Raw genomic sequence first — 15867 nt, 5'->3', positions numbered from 1 at the left:
TGGAGTCCCTTCTGTTAATAATTTTATTTCTATACCACCTTTAGTTTCTGGCTCTTTATTAAACTAAAAACTTTAAGGATTTGAAAAAACATTATACAGTTGAATTTTGGCCAAAATCAAGCTATTCAAGAATGATAAAGGCTGGTTAGCTAATGTCTTTTTTATGTTTTTATTTATTTGTTCCCTTTTCTTGCCCTTGTTGCCTTTTTTTAAATTTTATTTACTTATTAATGAGAAAGATAGGAGGAGAGAGAGAGAGAGAACCAGACATCACTCTCGTGATACATGTGTTGCCAGGTATTGAACTCAGGACTTCGTGCTTGAGAGTCCAGTGCTTTATCCACTGTGCCACTTCCCGGACCAAGCTAATGTCCTCTTAAATCTGAAGATAAAATCATACTTGGAATATTTTCTAATATTAATCTTCAGTTGTCCGTTTCTTTCATTCTTTCCGTAATTCTCTAGTTTTCCAGTAAACAGGGTGGTATAAAGTATTCAGACTGAGTATGTTATACTCTGTAACTCTCTAGCTTCTATTTTCCTTCCGCCCCCCCCTACCTCCCCACCAAAAAAAAAAAAGAAAAAAGAAAGAAAAAGAAAAAAAAAAACCTTCTTGGTATATAGTCATTAAGTTGCTAGCTCATGAGATCTGAACAAAGCTGCAAAGTAAGCAGACTTCCTTCATTTCCTTATATAAAGCTCTTTTGTGCTCTAGATACTGGCTGTAGCTTTTACATTTTCTCTTGTAAAAAGTGTATGTGCTGTAATATATCAGAACAGCATATCCCATTGTTGTCAAAAAGATTGATAAGCTTTGGAGTTAAATCAGTTCATATTCAGTGGCTTATAGTATCTTTCCGTGCCCTACCTGCATATGACTTTGAAAATGTGTTCAAATGTGAAAAGCAAAGCAAAATTTTCCATCCTTATTGAGATAAATCTAGCATTTTGCTTGTAGACCTTTGCTCGGCTTGATTGATGGAGGGACTCAGGTGATCAAATGTAGACTTTGCTGTTATATTCTCAGTCCCTCTTAAATTCAGAGTTTTCATGTAAATTCCAGTCTCTTGCAAAGTAATGAGACCTCATCTTAAAAGTGAGACTGTGGAAGATGATGGTTAAACGTAACTGATTAGTGATAATTACATAGTTCAGCACATTGCTTTGCCACTTGCATGGCCCTGGTGGGACCTCAGATCCTACTACATTGAGAAAGCTTTAGTGCTATGGTCTTTTTCCTTCTCTTTCTCTGCTTCTCTCTGAAATAACCAGCTCTGAACAGAGATGACCTAGAGATAACAACCTTCCCCATACCCCCTCAAAAAAAGGAACAAGAAAGAATGTAAAGCATATTAAATGAAGCTTTGTTAATCCAAACAAGTATTAATGAGATCTAAGCCTTGTTTATATATGCTTGCTTACTTACAGGTGGATTCACCAATGAACTTGAAGCATCCCCATGACTTAGTTATATTGATGAGACAAGAAACAACCGTTAACTACCTCAAAGAATTGGAGGTGAGGCAGTTGGGCATACAAGGAGCTACTGGAGTCAAAGATAAAGAAACATCATTTCTCAATCCTGATTCTTTGGACTTTTACAGAAATATACTGCTTTTAGATCATATTCTTTTAAAATCTCTAATTAAAGTGTCATTTGAACAACAGGGAATCAGAGTATACTTGCCTTGGGTTTATGCCTGATTCTTGACTCACTGTATTGTTGTGCAAAATTTCTATGTATAAAATCTTTCCACCAAGTATAAAAGGGATAATCCGTGGAGATATTCTTGGAAGGACAATTTAGATAACTATGAAAAGGAAGAATGACTTTAGTAACCTATAAAATGTAATGTCTTATCCTAGGTAGTGAAAAATAGTCCTAATACTATATGTTCTTATGGTAGAGGTGAGGAGCATTAATCACTTTGTGTATTGAAAGCTTGAAATCTTTTCGTAAAATAGTATATTTTTTTGTTTCTGTCACTGATTTATAGACAAATTTTGCCTGATAACAAAAAACATTGGGAAAAAATTTTAATATATTTTTTTATCATTTTTATTTATTTATTGGATAGAAACAGCCAGAAATCGAGAGGAAGGAGGAGACAGAGAGAGAAGGAAAGAAATGAGAGACGCCTGCAGCCCTGCTTCACCATTTGCAAAGCTTTCCCCTTGCAGGGGACCGGGGGCTCAAACCTTGTTCCTTGCACATTATAGCATGTGCACTCAACCAGGTGGACCACCACCCAGCCCCAGATTTGGAAATTTTTAAAGCTAACATGTTTTCTCATTAAAATGTCAGTTTAGAAATGGCATTATAAGTTGAATCCAATTTATAAGGGAATTATAAGTTGAAAATAAACCAAATATATTCATATTCATGTATGTGTCACATATATATGACCTTGGGAGAACTATGGCAGTTTCCAGTGGAGGAGGATAGGGGCACAGAACTCCAGTGGTAGAAACAGTGCAGAATTACACCCCTGTTATCTTGTAATTTTATAAAATCACTGTTAAATACAATTTAGAAAATGAGATTTACAAGATTACTAGAAATAATAAGAGTAGTTCAGGCAATGGCACACCTGGTTAAGTGCACATACTATAATGTGCAAGGACCCAGGTTCAAGCCCCTGAAACTTGAATATTTATGTACTTCCTTTGTATGTTTGGGGCGGGGTGAAGTGGGGGGAGGATTGAGTGCCAGGAATTCACTTGAAACAAAAGCTATAGGGTAAGTTATTCCAAATAACAACATCAACTAACTGGATGTCTTAAAGGACTGAAATATGGCATATTTGAATAGTTCAAGGTTGTGTTAACTTCGGAGTCATTTTGTGCTAGGGAAGTTTAGTTGATAGACCCAATTTTGTACATATTTAGAGATCATATTAGGAAGGCACTCACATACCAGTATCAAAGCGTTAGTATGCTCATAAATGTTACTTCATGCATGCGGACACCTTTTTAGAGTCACTTATTTATGTCAGCTACATTAACTGAGGTATGTACATTCAGAACCATGGTCTTCCTTTATAGAGGATTCTCTGACTTTTTTGAGCACTCATTTAACTTTCCTTTATCTAGTATGTTACCTAGATTGAAATATTTACAAAGTCTACCATGCTCCTATTTGCTTCTCAACAGAAACAGTTAGTTGCTCAAAAAATTCACATAGAAGAGAATGAGGACAGAGATACAGGACTGGAACAGAGGCATAATAAAGAGGATCCAGACTGCATCAAAGCCAAAGTGCCCTTAGGAGACCTGGATCTGTATGATGGCACCTACATAACTTTGGAGAGCAAAGACATCAGGTACAGAGATTCTCTTTCCAAAAGACCTTTCTCAAATCAGTAAGAAAGCATTCCTCTAATGATTATAAACTTAAATCACAGATGAGTTTATTGAAATTGAGAAGTACAAACTGTATACTCTACTGGAATTCTTAAAAATGAATTGAACTATATAATGCTGTAATAAAATATTGAACAATTTTTTGTGAAACAAATACAAATGGATGGTAAACCTGAAAAAACTATTTTCTCAGTAATGATAAAATTAAATATTTATATAGTTGTCATCTATAAATTATTTTTAATGTTTTTATTTATTTATTCCCTTTTGCTCTTGTTTTTTATTGTTGTAGTTATTATTGATGTCATTGTTGGATAGGACAGAGAGAAATGGAAAGATGAGGGGAAGACAGAGAGAGGGGGAGAGAAAGACACCTGCAGACCTGCTTTACCGACTGTGAAGTGACTCCCCTGCAGGTGGGGAGCCTGGGGCTCAAACCGGGATCCTTGCGCTGGTCCTTGCACTTTGCGCCGCCTGCGCTTAACCCACTGTGCTACCACCCGACTGACTCCTGTCATCTATAAAATATTTACAGGGCCGGGTAGTGGTGCACCTACCTAGTTGAGTGCATATGTTGCAGTGCACAAGCACCCAGGCTCAAGTCCCCAGCCCACCACTTGCAGGGGGAAAGCTTTGCAAGTGGTGAAGCAGTGTTGCTGGTGTCTCTGTCTCCCTCTCTATCACCCCCTTTTCTTTCGATTTCTGGATGTCTCTATCCAATAAATAAATAAAGATAATTTTTAAAAAAAGTCTCCTGTCCTTGAACTGTAAGCCATAGGGCAGGAGAGACTTTGTTTAAATATCTATATACACATATAGATATTTACCAATCATTAACTGGTAGAAACGTGGAGAGGCTATCAGTAAAGGTGTTAAGTTGGCTTAACATTTTTAAGAGGCACTTAGCATTGACTTTTAAAAATATATTTATCTATTTATTCCCTTTTGTTGCCCTTGTTTTATTGTTGTAGTTATTATTATTGTTATTGATGTTATCATTGTTGGATAGGACAGAAAAATCAAGAGAGGAGGGGAAGTCAGAGAGGGGGAGAGAAGGACAGACACCTGCAGACCTGCTTCACTGCTTGTGAAGTGACTCCCCTGCAGTTAGGGAGCTGGGGGCTCGAACCAGGATCCTTAAGCTGGTCCCTGTGCTTTGCACCAACTGTGCATTTTAACCCACTGTGCTACTGCCTGACTCCTCTGCATTGACTTTGAAAGTCCAGATCTTAACATTCTGTTACCTACTATTTTCTCATTGTCTCTTGATTTATATCCTTTAATCAGATTTTCCAGAAGATGTGACTATAACAACTCTGTGAAAAAAAAATATGTGTGCTAACTAGTATTGGTTGTAAATTTAAGGTGCTTTGAATGTTTAGTTCAGTTAGGAAAAAATTAGCATTCCTTCATTTCTCATTCATTTCTTCTTACTTTTAGTCCTGAAGATTTTATAGATACAGAGTCTCCTGTTCCCCCAGATCCTGAGCAGCCTGATTGTACTAAAATTCTAGAACTTCCATATAGTATCCATGCTTTTCAACACTTACGAGTAAGTAGAAAGATTTGAATTTGGTGTTTGTTTTCACTTTTTATCCCTATATCTTAGTTAGTTGCTTATAAATAATTTTCTCCTATTCCAAACAGCTTATAAATGTTTGAAACTTTTTCAAAATAAAATCTATAGCATAACAAGTTACTTGTGTTTTGTGTCTTATAATCTCTTTTTTCTTTGTCCCTTTAGGGTGTACAAGAAAGAGTCAATCTTTCTGCACCTTTATTACCTAAAGAAGATCCTATCTTCACATACTTATCTAAACGATTAGGAAGGAGCATAGATGACATAGGTCACCTCATTCATGAAGGCCTACAGAAGGTAACTCAATGACTTCAACAACTAGGAGGCTGTAAGCAGAAAATATTTTTCTCCCAGAAAGTACCTGCTTAGTTTGTTTTTGCTCAGAGTGATTTAAAAATTGTGGTGACATTGTTACAAACAGAATAGTTTGAAGGTAGGAAGAAATATTGCTAGGTTCACACCTTCACCAGGGAGAAATTATGAAGTTATTTTTAAGATAAGTCATGAGTGGCCTGGGAGATGGCAGAGTGGCTAAAGCACTGGACTCTCAAGCATGAGGTCTCAAGTTCAATTCCCAGCAGCATGTGTACCAAAAAAGATACCTGGTTCTTCTCCTTCTCCTCCTATCTTTCAAATAAATAAATAAATAGCAGGGCTTAGTTTTATTTTTTGAGGCTGAAAGAACTTTCAATATTAGTGTTTTTACTATAACTACACAGTATATGAATTGTCAGTTTTATGAACAAGAAGAATCACCACCAATAATAAAACCTTGTGATTTTTTTTTGCATTTCCTCTGTATTTTTTTAAAATTTTTTTATTTAAGAAAGGATTAATTAACAAAACCATAGGGTAGGAGGGGTACAACTCCACACAATTCCCACCACCCAATCTCCATATCCCATCCCCTCCCCCGATAGCTTTCCCATTCTCTATCCCTCTGGGAGCATGGACCCAGGGTCATTGAGGGTTGCAGAAGGTAGAAGGTCTGGCTTCTGTAATTGCTTCCCCGCTGAACATGGGCGTTGACTGGTCAGTCCATGCTCCCAGTCTGCCTCTCTCTTTCCCTAGTAGGGTGTGTCTCTGGGGAAGGTGATTTTCTTTTAAGTGCACATTTACTTTTGAGAAATGAAATAATGTATTTTGTAATAGAGCTTATTGCACTAAGAATTTAAATACGTCATTTGGAATAAGGTAGAAATTTTAAGAAATGGCTTTTGTTCTCTCTGCCTAAGAAGTATAAAAGTCAGACTTGTTTCTAAGAACTAATATGATATTAAGCAAAATGTACAGTTAATGATAATTGTCTACTGATTATTTATTAAATTATTTATTATTTAATTATTTAATTTATTATTAAATTTTACTTTGTAATTATTCTTGTATATAAGTTATTGTCTCATGTTGTTTCTTGAGAGGTAGTGGAAAAGGTTGCAGCCCCCTAACTGAAGAGGTAGCACACCTGGGAGGGCACTTGCTTTGCCTTGCATAGTACCCAGGGTCAAGCCTAAGTGTTCAGCCACGTAGGAGTATGCTGCGCTGGGGGAAGCTTCAGTGCTATGGTGTCTCTCCCTCCCATTCTCTCTTGCTATCTGAAAATACTAGCCCAGAATGGTGAAGCTCCAGGGACAACATCAGAAGAAAATCGTTGCAGCCTCAGAATTTGATGAATAATAAGGGAAAACTGTTTTAGGATTTGAAATACCTTTCAGGAAATGGTTAGTTGAAAATAGATCACAGTGCGGTCCAGGAGGTGGTGCAGAGGATAAAGTGTTGGTCTTTCAAGTGTGAGGTCCTGAGTTCAGTCCCCAGCAGTACATGTGCCAGAGGGATGCTCTGGTTCTTTTTTCTCTCTTTTTACTATCTTTGTCATTTATAAATAAATCTTTTTTAAAAAAATAAACATAGTGTAAGTGCTCTATAGAAGATTAAAATAGGGACAAAGTGGTGGTGCACCCAGTCAAATGCACATAGAATAAAATGCACAAGGATCCAGGTTCAAGCCCCCACTCCCCACCTGCAGGGTGGGGGGGTCACTTCACTAGTGATGAAGCAGGTCTGTAGGTGTCTCTGTGTCTCTCTCCCTCTGTCTCCCCCATTCTTCTCAGTTTCTCTGTCCTGTGCAATAAAATAGAAAAAGTGGCCACCAGGAGCAGTGGATTCCTAGTGCTGGCACCAAGCCCCAGTGATAACACTGAAGATAAAAATAAATAAGTGAATGATTAAAATAGAGGGTAATGGGGTAGCCACTTTAAAGATAGAGATGGGGGAGTTATCCCATCTTGAAAAGTGAAGTTTTAAGTTAAATCTAAATCAAGAAGGAAACAAAAGTCAAGAATCAAGGAAGAAAGGAAGCATATGAGACTAAAGATTCTGAAAGTTAATGAGCTTGGTGATATATTAGTCAGCTCTGTCTGCCATCATAAAATGGCACAAATAGGGTGATTAAAACAACAGGAATTTATTTACTTTTAGTTTATTTTAATTTATTTAGTCTGGAAGCTGGAAAATCCTAGATCAAAGTTTTGAGTGATTTAGCTCCTGGTGAGAATTTTTCTTCCTTGCTTGCAGATCACCACTTTCTCTCTCTCTCTCTCTTTATAATTTTTTTTTTAATTACCTTTATTTGCTTATTGGACAAAGACAGCCAGAAATTGAGAAGACAGGGGAGAGAGACCTGCAGCACTGTTTCACCATTCGTGAAGCTTTCCCCATGCCGGTGGGGGCCAGGGGCTCGAACCCAGGTCCTTGCGCACCATAACGTGCATTCAACCAAGTGCGCCGCCACCCAGCCCCACCACTTTTCTCTTGGCACATTGAGATTTGCAGATTGAAATCTGGTATTTCTTCCACTTCCTGTGACCTCATTCAATCCATGTCACGTTTTCACATGCTCTATTTTCAAACACAGTGACACTGCTGATTAGGGGCTTCCACATCTGAATTGTAACATTCATTCTGTAACAGATGACATATGACTAAAATCAAGTCTGACTAGAACCTGGTGAACAAGGGGGGAAAATATAGATAGCCGAGTCAAAGAAGTGGGAGAGGGCCAGACTCTTAAGACTCTGAATATTGAGTTCTGGGAGGTGCTGCAGTGGAGAAGCTGTCAGACTCTCAAGCACAAGGTCCCAAGCTAGATCCTTGGCAGTGCAGAAGCCAGGGTGATGCTCTTAATTCTCTCTCTCTCTCCCCTCTTTATCTCTTTCACTATGTAAAGAGAATTAAAAAAAAAAAAAAGACTTTAAAAACCAGGGTTAGGAGTTTGAATTTTATTCTAAATGTGCTGAAAAGCTGATGCAAAGGAGTGATACAATCCACTTGATTTTTTTTTTTTTTTTTTTTTAAATTTCACAATTACCACTATGTGGGAAATGGCTGAAGAGGGCCAAAGCTGGAATGTGGAGTTCAGTGGGAAGTCTTCTACAACTAGTGATGATTAATACTGGGGAAAGGAGGGATGTAAACTACCTAAAAGGTGTGTTTATAAATTTAGAAGCTGATGACTAGATGTAGGGTATAAGAGAAGAGGATTCTTAGCTAACTCCTCAATTTTTGACTTCAGCAAGTTGGAGGAGGCACTGGATTGGTATGTGAAAAAGTATGAAGTTATATTTTGCCATGTGACATTTGATAAAGAATAATAACTAGGGAATATGGATAGCCACAAAACTGAATGAGATCTCCTAAGAGGAGAGTGAAGTTTGAGAAAACACCACTGTGATTCTGAGGCCCTCCCTCATCTATCTAGTTATCAAAGAGAGTGGTGCTAGCAAGAGACTGAAGAGTGACCAGATGTACGTGCTATCCTAAAGGCAAGCTTGTGTGTGTGTGTGTGGGGGGGGGGCGGCTGTGCTCAAAAGAAGGAGAAAGTAACTAATAGTGGCTTTTGTTTGTTTATAGATTAGGAGAGAGGGTACTTTATGGATATCTATGGAAAGACATTTCTGAAGACTTGTCTTCTTCTATTTCCAGTATCCTGTGATGCGGTACTAGGACCTCATATATACACAGTGATGAATAAATAAAAATGAATGATGATTTCATAAAATAAGAGATCTCGCAATAAGTTAGTTTCAGGAATTTCCTATTAGAGCAACTGGCATTTCTAAGCAAGCTGAGCCCTAATTTCTCAAGTCCTAAAATAGGACTGAACAAGTCATAGCCACTTAGTGGGTGTTTCTACTTTATCTCCCCATTGAATTGATAACCTAGGGTGTAGGGTGGTCATTCACTGAAGAGATCATCATAGAGATGTACATAAATGAAGCACATTTCAGTAAACTTGCTCAGTTGGTGTTCAGGAGTTGCTTTGCTGTTGTTTCTGTTTTTAGACAGAGACAAAGAGACCAAGGCAGAGAGCAAAGGTGAAAGAGACCACAACACCAAAGCTTCCTTCAGTGCAGTGCACGGCCAGACCTAAACCTGGGCCTCACACATGGCAAAGTCGCACACTGTCTGAGTGAGCTATTTTACCGGCCCCAGGAATCCCCTTTAATTAGTGTTCTTGAGTTGTACCATGCCCTCTGCTTTATCTGATTATCTTATTCATCTGGATTTTATGAATCAAGTATAGTAATGTGGCTCATTTTGAACATTCTAGGGTAAACTCTCTTCAGCTGTGTTTGATTGCCTTTTGTGTGTATGTGTGTGTGTTTAATCTCTAGAATTCTTCCTCATGGGTCCTGTATAACATGGCTTCATTTTACTGGAGAATAAAGAATGAGCCATATCAGGTAGTGGAATGCGCCATGCGAGCACTCCACTTCTCTTCCAGGTAAGATTCCTTCCCTTCTGGTATACTAAATAAATATCTAGGTACTGCTTGGAATTGGCCCTGGGGCTTCAGAGTCTCGGGCATGGAAGTCATTTTGTGTAGCCATTTGCTATCTTTCCATCCCCTCCCCTTCTTTGTAGCCTAATTATCCACATAACTCAGCACTGTTTTAATTAAAAACAATTTTTTAAGGTCATGATTGGGAGCTGGGATGGCTCAGCCCCCGAGTTCAAACCCTAGCACCGCATGTACTGGAGTGGTACTCTAGCTTCTCTCTCTCTCTCTGTCTCTCATTTTAGTGAAACTTCATTTCATATGAAGTTTAAAAAGAGAACAGTAAAAGGTGTCACACTGTGCTTACATTTCCTTTATCCTACTTCAAAGAAATTAGCCCCATCATGTGTGTGTGTGTGTGTGTGTGTGTGTGTGTGTGTGTGTGTGTGTGTGTGTGTCAGAGAGCTCAAAGTAATGACTACATAATATATATGCAATTTTCATTAAGGAAAGAATATGTAATATTCTCTTTTCATTAAAGAAAAAAAGAATACATAGTATAGATTCCTTGATTCACTTAAAATTGAATGCAAGCACCCTGACTGGGAAAAAACTAAAACAAATTTAAGCCCTTAAATACATTTTACAATCAGAGACTCAGAAAGTGGCTCAGTGGATAAAGCTTTGGATTTTGAAGCATGAGGTCCTAAGTGGAATCCCCAGTCCATTATGTTCTGGTTCTCTTTCTCGCTACTCATGTTAATAAATAAATATTTTTTAAAATATTTTTAATATCCTAAAATGTCTGCTAGAACTTATTTTTGTCACAGAATTGGTAGCTATCAGATTAAGTAGGATTAATAATGTAAACAGAACATTGCAAGTTTTTTCCACTTAGGAATATACATCAGTGTTATTTTCCTAAATTCAGTAATGCTGAACATAATTTTCTCTTTTTCAGTAGTTAATACATAAGCATAGAGTGCATGCTTCTTTCCTAACATTTAACTACACCACCTCTTTCTCATTTAGGCACAATAAAGACATTGCCCTGGTCAACTTGGCAAATGTACTACACAGAGCACACTTCTCTGCTGATGCTGCTGTTGTGGTCCATGCCGCTCTGGATGACAGTGACTTCTTCACCAGCTACTATACTTTGGGGAACATATATGCAGTAAATACAACTTCTTGTTTTCATGAGCCAAAACAGTTGCTGTTCTCACTCTCTCTAATACTTTTATTTATTTACTATTGAGTAAAGACAATTGAGAAAGGGGTGAGGGAGAGAGGGTAAGAGACTAGAGAGCCACTTGCAGCCCTGCTTCACCACTCATGAAGCTTTCCTCCTGCAGGTGAGGACCAGGGGCTTGAACCTGGGTCCTTGTGCACTGTAATGTGTACGCTTAATCAGGTATGCCACCACCTGGCTCCTGTCTCTCTCTTTTTTAAAATAAAAAATACATTTTTTTGTCCCTTCTTTCAGTACAAACTAAGGAAAGGAGATAGAAATAAAGAAATTAGTGATAAGAGGGGGGAAAAACATAGTAGTGGCTCATCAATGGCCTACTCTCTTAGCACAAAAGAAAAAGAAGAAAGATCATTTTTATAGACTGCAACTCTTTAGATAACAGTGCTTCCAAAGTAAGCAGACCTATAGCTTGACATCATGTTACAAAGATTTGTTCACTTTACAAAATTATGTTCTATGCATAGTGAGATATAAGTATGATCTCATAAATTACTAGAGGATTTGTACAGAAGCAGCCGGACCCATCACTAATGTTTTCCTCTGTCTGTGTGTCTCTGTGTGTGTGTGTTTGTCTCTTCAGATGCTTGGAGAGTATAACCACTCTGTGCTTTGCTATGACCATGCATTGCAGGCCAAACCTGGGTTTGAACAAGCTATAAAGAGGAAGCATGCTGTCCTTTGTCAACAAAAACTTGAGCAGAAACTGGAAGCTCAACATAGGTAATTGGGAGAGAAAAAAAAAAACAACAGTACATTAGCACGTTGGAACCTTAGATTAGATCTAAGTAGGATATTATCAGTTTTAATTTGTTCATTGGAATTAGTAAAAGCATCCCTTCACTATTATAGTCCATTCCCTTTTTTTCAAATCCAGAAAGTCTAGCACAATTCAACCGCTATATAGAAGAATCTTCTTTAGTAATATATACTCCAGAAACTAGAGAAAGTTTACATTAAATGCTGTGATTTGAAATATTAAATTTTTCACTGTCATTTCCTTGAAGTCAGAGTTGGGGAAAGTGCTGTCAGATAATCAGCAATTCTATTGATTACATTTTTGTTTCCAGAAAATACACTGTCAGTAAAACTTGAATGTGCGGTATTTGATCTTTCTCCACTTCGACTCTTAGATTTGTGCTGTTGTTATTATCGGTTAAGCTGAGAGGCATTTTTTGTTGTTGTTGTTGTTGTTTTCACTTTATTGAGGAAATGTTGTTTTCACAAGAGAAGACATGATATGGCCCACATTTGACCAGATTTGTGTAACTCATGCATCGTGTCTACTTGGGCCTTGTAGCATACTTAAAAAGAAATTATATGTAATACCATGAATGGTAGCTTCAGTTAAGAAACTACTTAATTCAGACGCAAATTGTTGAGCTCTTTTCAGTTAATATTTTCAGTATGCACATTAATTGTTCTATTTGCTTCTTTGGTTTTGTTGGGGACACCTAGTGCTGGAGTTTGAAACCAGGGCATTCTCAGATGAAGCATTCCTTTTTTCATTGAGTTACATCCCCAGATTCTTTAGAGGTTTAACTAGAGATTTGGAACCCATCAATCTTTTGTATTTGCTGTATTACAGTGTGTTTAAAACAAAATGTGAAAAAATGACTTGCTTACATGTTTATTATACCTAGTTTTTGTTATAACTGTCTGGAACTTGAGCTTCCTCCAGTATTCTGCTCTTAAGAACCAGGCTGGCTCTGTGTGAAGCACTCTGTACAGTTCCTCAATGTCCACATGTTAGTGTAATAGATAATAAAGATTTTTGTGACTAAATGTAATTAAGGCAGATTTTTGTTTATTTTTTTTTTAAGATTTTATTTATTTATTTACAAATGACCAATAGAGGGGAAAAAGAAAGAACCAGAGCATCACTCTGCCAGATATGGAACTAGAGATCTCAGATTTAATTTTAAGTCCAGTGCTCCAGCAACTGTGGTACCTCCTGGCCCATAGATGAATGATTTATTAATGTCAGATAGGAGAGAACATTCCTACTAAGCAAAGTTTCTTTGGTTTGTCCCAAAATCTGAACATCAAGAAGCTAGAGTGTTGAGAGTGAAATACTATCACCTTCACTCCTAACCTTGTCTTTTAGGCAGAATCAAAGGAAAAGATGAAATGGAAGACTCTAGAAAGATTTTGAATGTCAGTGGAACTAGTACAAACTTTTGGGAAGAAAATAGAGTTGTTAAATATGTAGTTTTATGGTATGTTAAATGAATCTTTTTCTTTTTTTCCTTTTTGGCACCAAAAAGTCCAGTTCACCTTTAAAGCAAGATAGTTTTATTTAAGGGAAGAACTTTATATTACCTTTCTGCCTCCAAGTTTTATTTATCCTCAATATTCTGGGCTTTTTTTTTTTAGATGTTTAGATTTTTTTAATTTTGTGTATGAGAGAGGGGAAACAGAGCACTACTTGGCTCTGGCACATTGTGGTGCCATGGATTGAGCTTGGGTTCTGTGGGCCTCAGACACAGCTCTAATGCTGTGCTATTTCCTCCTCCTCTCACCCAGACCCCCATTACCCTTGAGCTGTGATACAGTGGTTATGTTAAAAAGAAAGAGAGCCTAGAAATTTTTGTAGAGAATCAAATCTATACATTAAAATGATGTTAAATATTCACAAATCTGTAACTTTTTCCTGGTACTGAAAAAAAAATGTTAAGATCGCTCCAGCGAACACTGAATGAGTTGAAAGAATATCAAAAGCAGCATGACCACTACCTCAGACAGCAGGAGATCCTTGAAAAGCATAAACTGATTCAGGAGGAGCAAATCTTGAGAAATATCATCCATGAGACACAGATGGCAAAAGAGGCACAATTAGGTAAGTACTGATGACAAGTTAGGAAGTTTACTGTTACAGTGGTTACTTTCATAGCTGTTCTATAGCCAGAAAACGCTATAAAGTTGTACTTGTGACTCCCCCTTTTGTAAAAATCTACAGCCATCATAGTGGGTATACCAGCCTGAGTGTTTGAGCCCTCTTCCTTTTTAAGATTCTTATTTAAAGGGTCCAAGAAATAACTCACTTGGCTAATGTATAACTTTGTCATGTGTGTAACCCAGGCTTGAACCTGACCCCCACCACATTGAAATAAGTTTCAGTGTTATGGTTTCTTCCCTCTCTAAAACTAATTCACAGGGACTAGTGGTGGTGTATCTGGTTGAGCACACTTGTTACAATGCATAAGAACCCAGGTTCGAGCCCCCGGTCCCCACCTGCAGGGGGAAAGCTTTGCAAGTGGTGAAGCAGGGGTGCAGGTGTCTCTCTCCCTCTTCCTCTTTCCCTCTCTGTCTTCCCCTTCCCACTTGGTTTCTGCTTGTCTCTAGCCAATAAATAAATAAAGATAATAAATTTTTGTAAAAAAGAATTCACAAACTTGCACCTAAAGTAAAAACCAAATCTTACCTTATTAAACATTTGTTTGGGGGCGGGAGTAGATAGCATAATGGTTATGCAAAGAGACTCTCATCCCAGGTTCAATCTTTTGTATCACCACAATCCTGAGCTAAGCAGTGCTCTGGTAAAAAGAAAAAAAAAAAAAATGCAAGCCAGGAGTGGGGGCTAAGAGATAGCTCACCCAGTATCACACATTCTGTACCATGCGTGAAGTCCTGAGTTGGAGCTCTGGAACTTTAGGAACACCATAGACTGCCCCAGGCGTGCTCCATGGATGATGGAGCAGTGCTGTGGTATCACTGTCAATTTGCCCTTCTATCTCTCCTCCTTTCCCACTCTTTTTTTTTTTTTTTAACCTCAATCTCCTCTCCCCCCTGCCCTTTCCAAAAGGAAAAAAAAAAATGTGATTCTGATTTGGTGGCTCTGATTTGGGGCCTAATCTTCTCCCTTAGGAAGAAAGGGGAGTTGCAGCAGGGGGAAACCAAGTTGAACACACACAGTTCAAGTCCCCACTCCCCAACTGTAGTGGGAAGCTTTATGAGCGCTGAAGCAGATCTGCAGGTATCTATCTTGCTCCCTTCTTCTGTATCCTCCCTCCCCTTTCAGTTTCTCTCTTTGCTATCAAATATAAATAGAAAGAAAAAATGGCCTCAAGGAGCAGTGGATTCATAGTGCCAGCACCAAGCCCCAACAATAACCCTGGTGGAAAAAAGAAAAAATGTACTTATCAATTAATGAAGGAGAGGGAGAGATAAAACCAGAGCCTTGTCTGGCACATGTGATGACAGGGATAGAACTTAGGACCTCATAAGTGTTCAACACCCTGTGCACTGTAGCACCTCCCAGACCATTGAGCTTTTCTACCTTTAACATAGTGCAATCTGACTCATGTTTCTATAGATCAGAACACACTTTAGTATAACCCTACACAAGTGACACAAGTCAGATACCCTAGAAATAAAACACCTAAGCTCATCAGCTAACAGTTGCAGTGGGATTAAATGTCCTTCCTTAAAACATAAATGCTGTATTTGGAAGTAGTACTATAGATAAATTTGCCTAGTGAATTCTTTAAGATATATATATATTTATTCATTAATGATAGGGAATCAGAATATCACCCTGGCACATGCAATATTGGGGATCAATCTCAAGGCCTGATGCCTTAAGTCCAGCACTTTAGCCACTGCACCACCTCCCAGATTGCCAGTAGGAATTATCTAACACTCATGTTACCACGGGCAAGGACCCTGGTTCAAGCCACTGGTTCCCTCCTAGAGGAGACAAGCATCATTAGAGGTGATGCCTGAGTACAAGTGTCTGTCTGTCTGTCTCTCTCTTCCTCTCTATTTCACCCTCTCCTCTCAAATTCTCTATATTCAAATATAGAAAGAAAGAAGGAAAAATTAGTCACCGGAAGCGATGGATTCTTTGTGCAGGCACCAACTATCAATAACTCTGGTGGCAATTAAAAATATATAGCAATA

The 15867-nt window shown here is 38.1% G+C and overlaps 1 protein-coding gene across 5 annotated transcripts in view; it reads left to right on the top strand.

The window, feature by feature from the left end:
* The window catches only part of TTC17 (tetratricopeptide repeat domain 17), a 125628-nt gene that overhangs the window by 23556 nt on the left and 86205 nt on the right, over window positions 1-15867 (top strand). For all 5 annotated transcript variants that reach the window (XM_060176572.1, XM_016194637.2, XM_060176571.1 and 2 more), the window contains exons 2-9: window positions 1429-1518; window positions 3154-3323; window positions 4804-4915; window positions 5108-5239; window positions 9613-9722; window positions 10749-10893; window positions 11549-11688; window positions 13644-13804. In XM_060176572.1, the coding sequence (XP_060032555.1) occupies window positions 1429-1518; window positions 3154-3323; window positions 4804-4915; window positions 5108-5239; window positions 9613-9722; window positions 10749-10893; window positions 11549-11688; window positions 13644-13804 (1060 nt within the window). The remainder of the gene's footprint in view (window positions 1-1428; window positions 1519-3153; window positions 3324-4803; window positions 4916-5107; window positions 5240-9612; window positions 9723-10748; window positions 10894-11548; window positions 11689-13643; window positions 13805-15867) is intronic.

Source organism: Erinaceus europaeus, chromosome 17 (genome assembly GCF_950295315.1).
Source record: "Erinaceus europaeus chromosome 17, mEriEur2.1, whole genome shotgun sequence".
Lineage (NCBI taxonomy): Eukaryota > Metazoa > Chordata > Mammalia > Eulipotyphla > Erinaceidae > Erinaceus > Erinaceus europaeus.
This window is presented reverse-complemented; position numbering and strand designations above follow the sequence as displayed.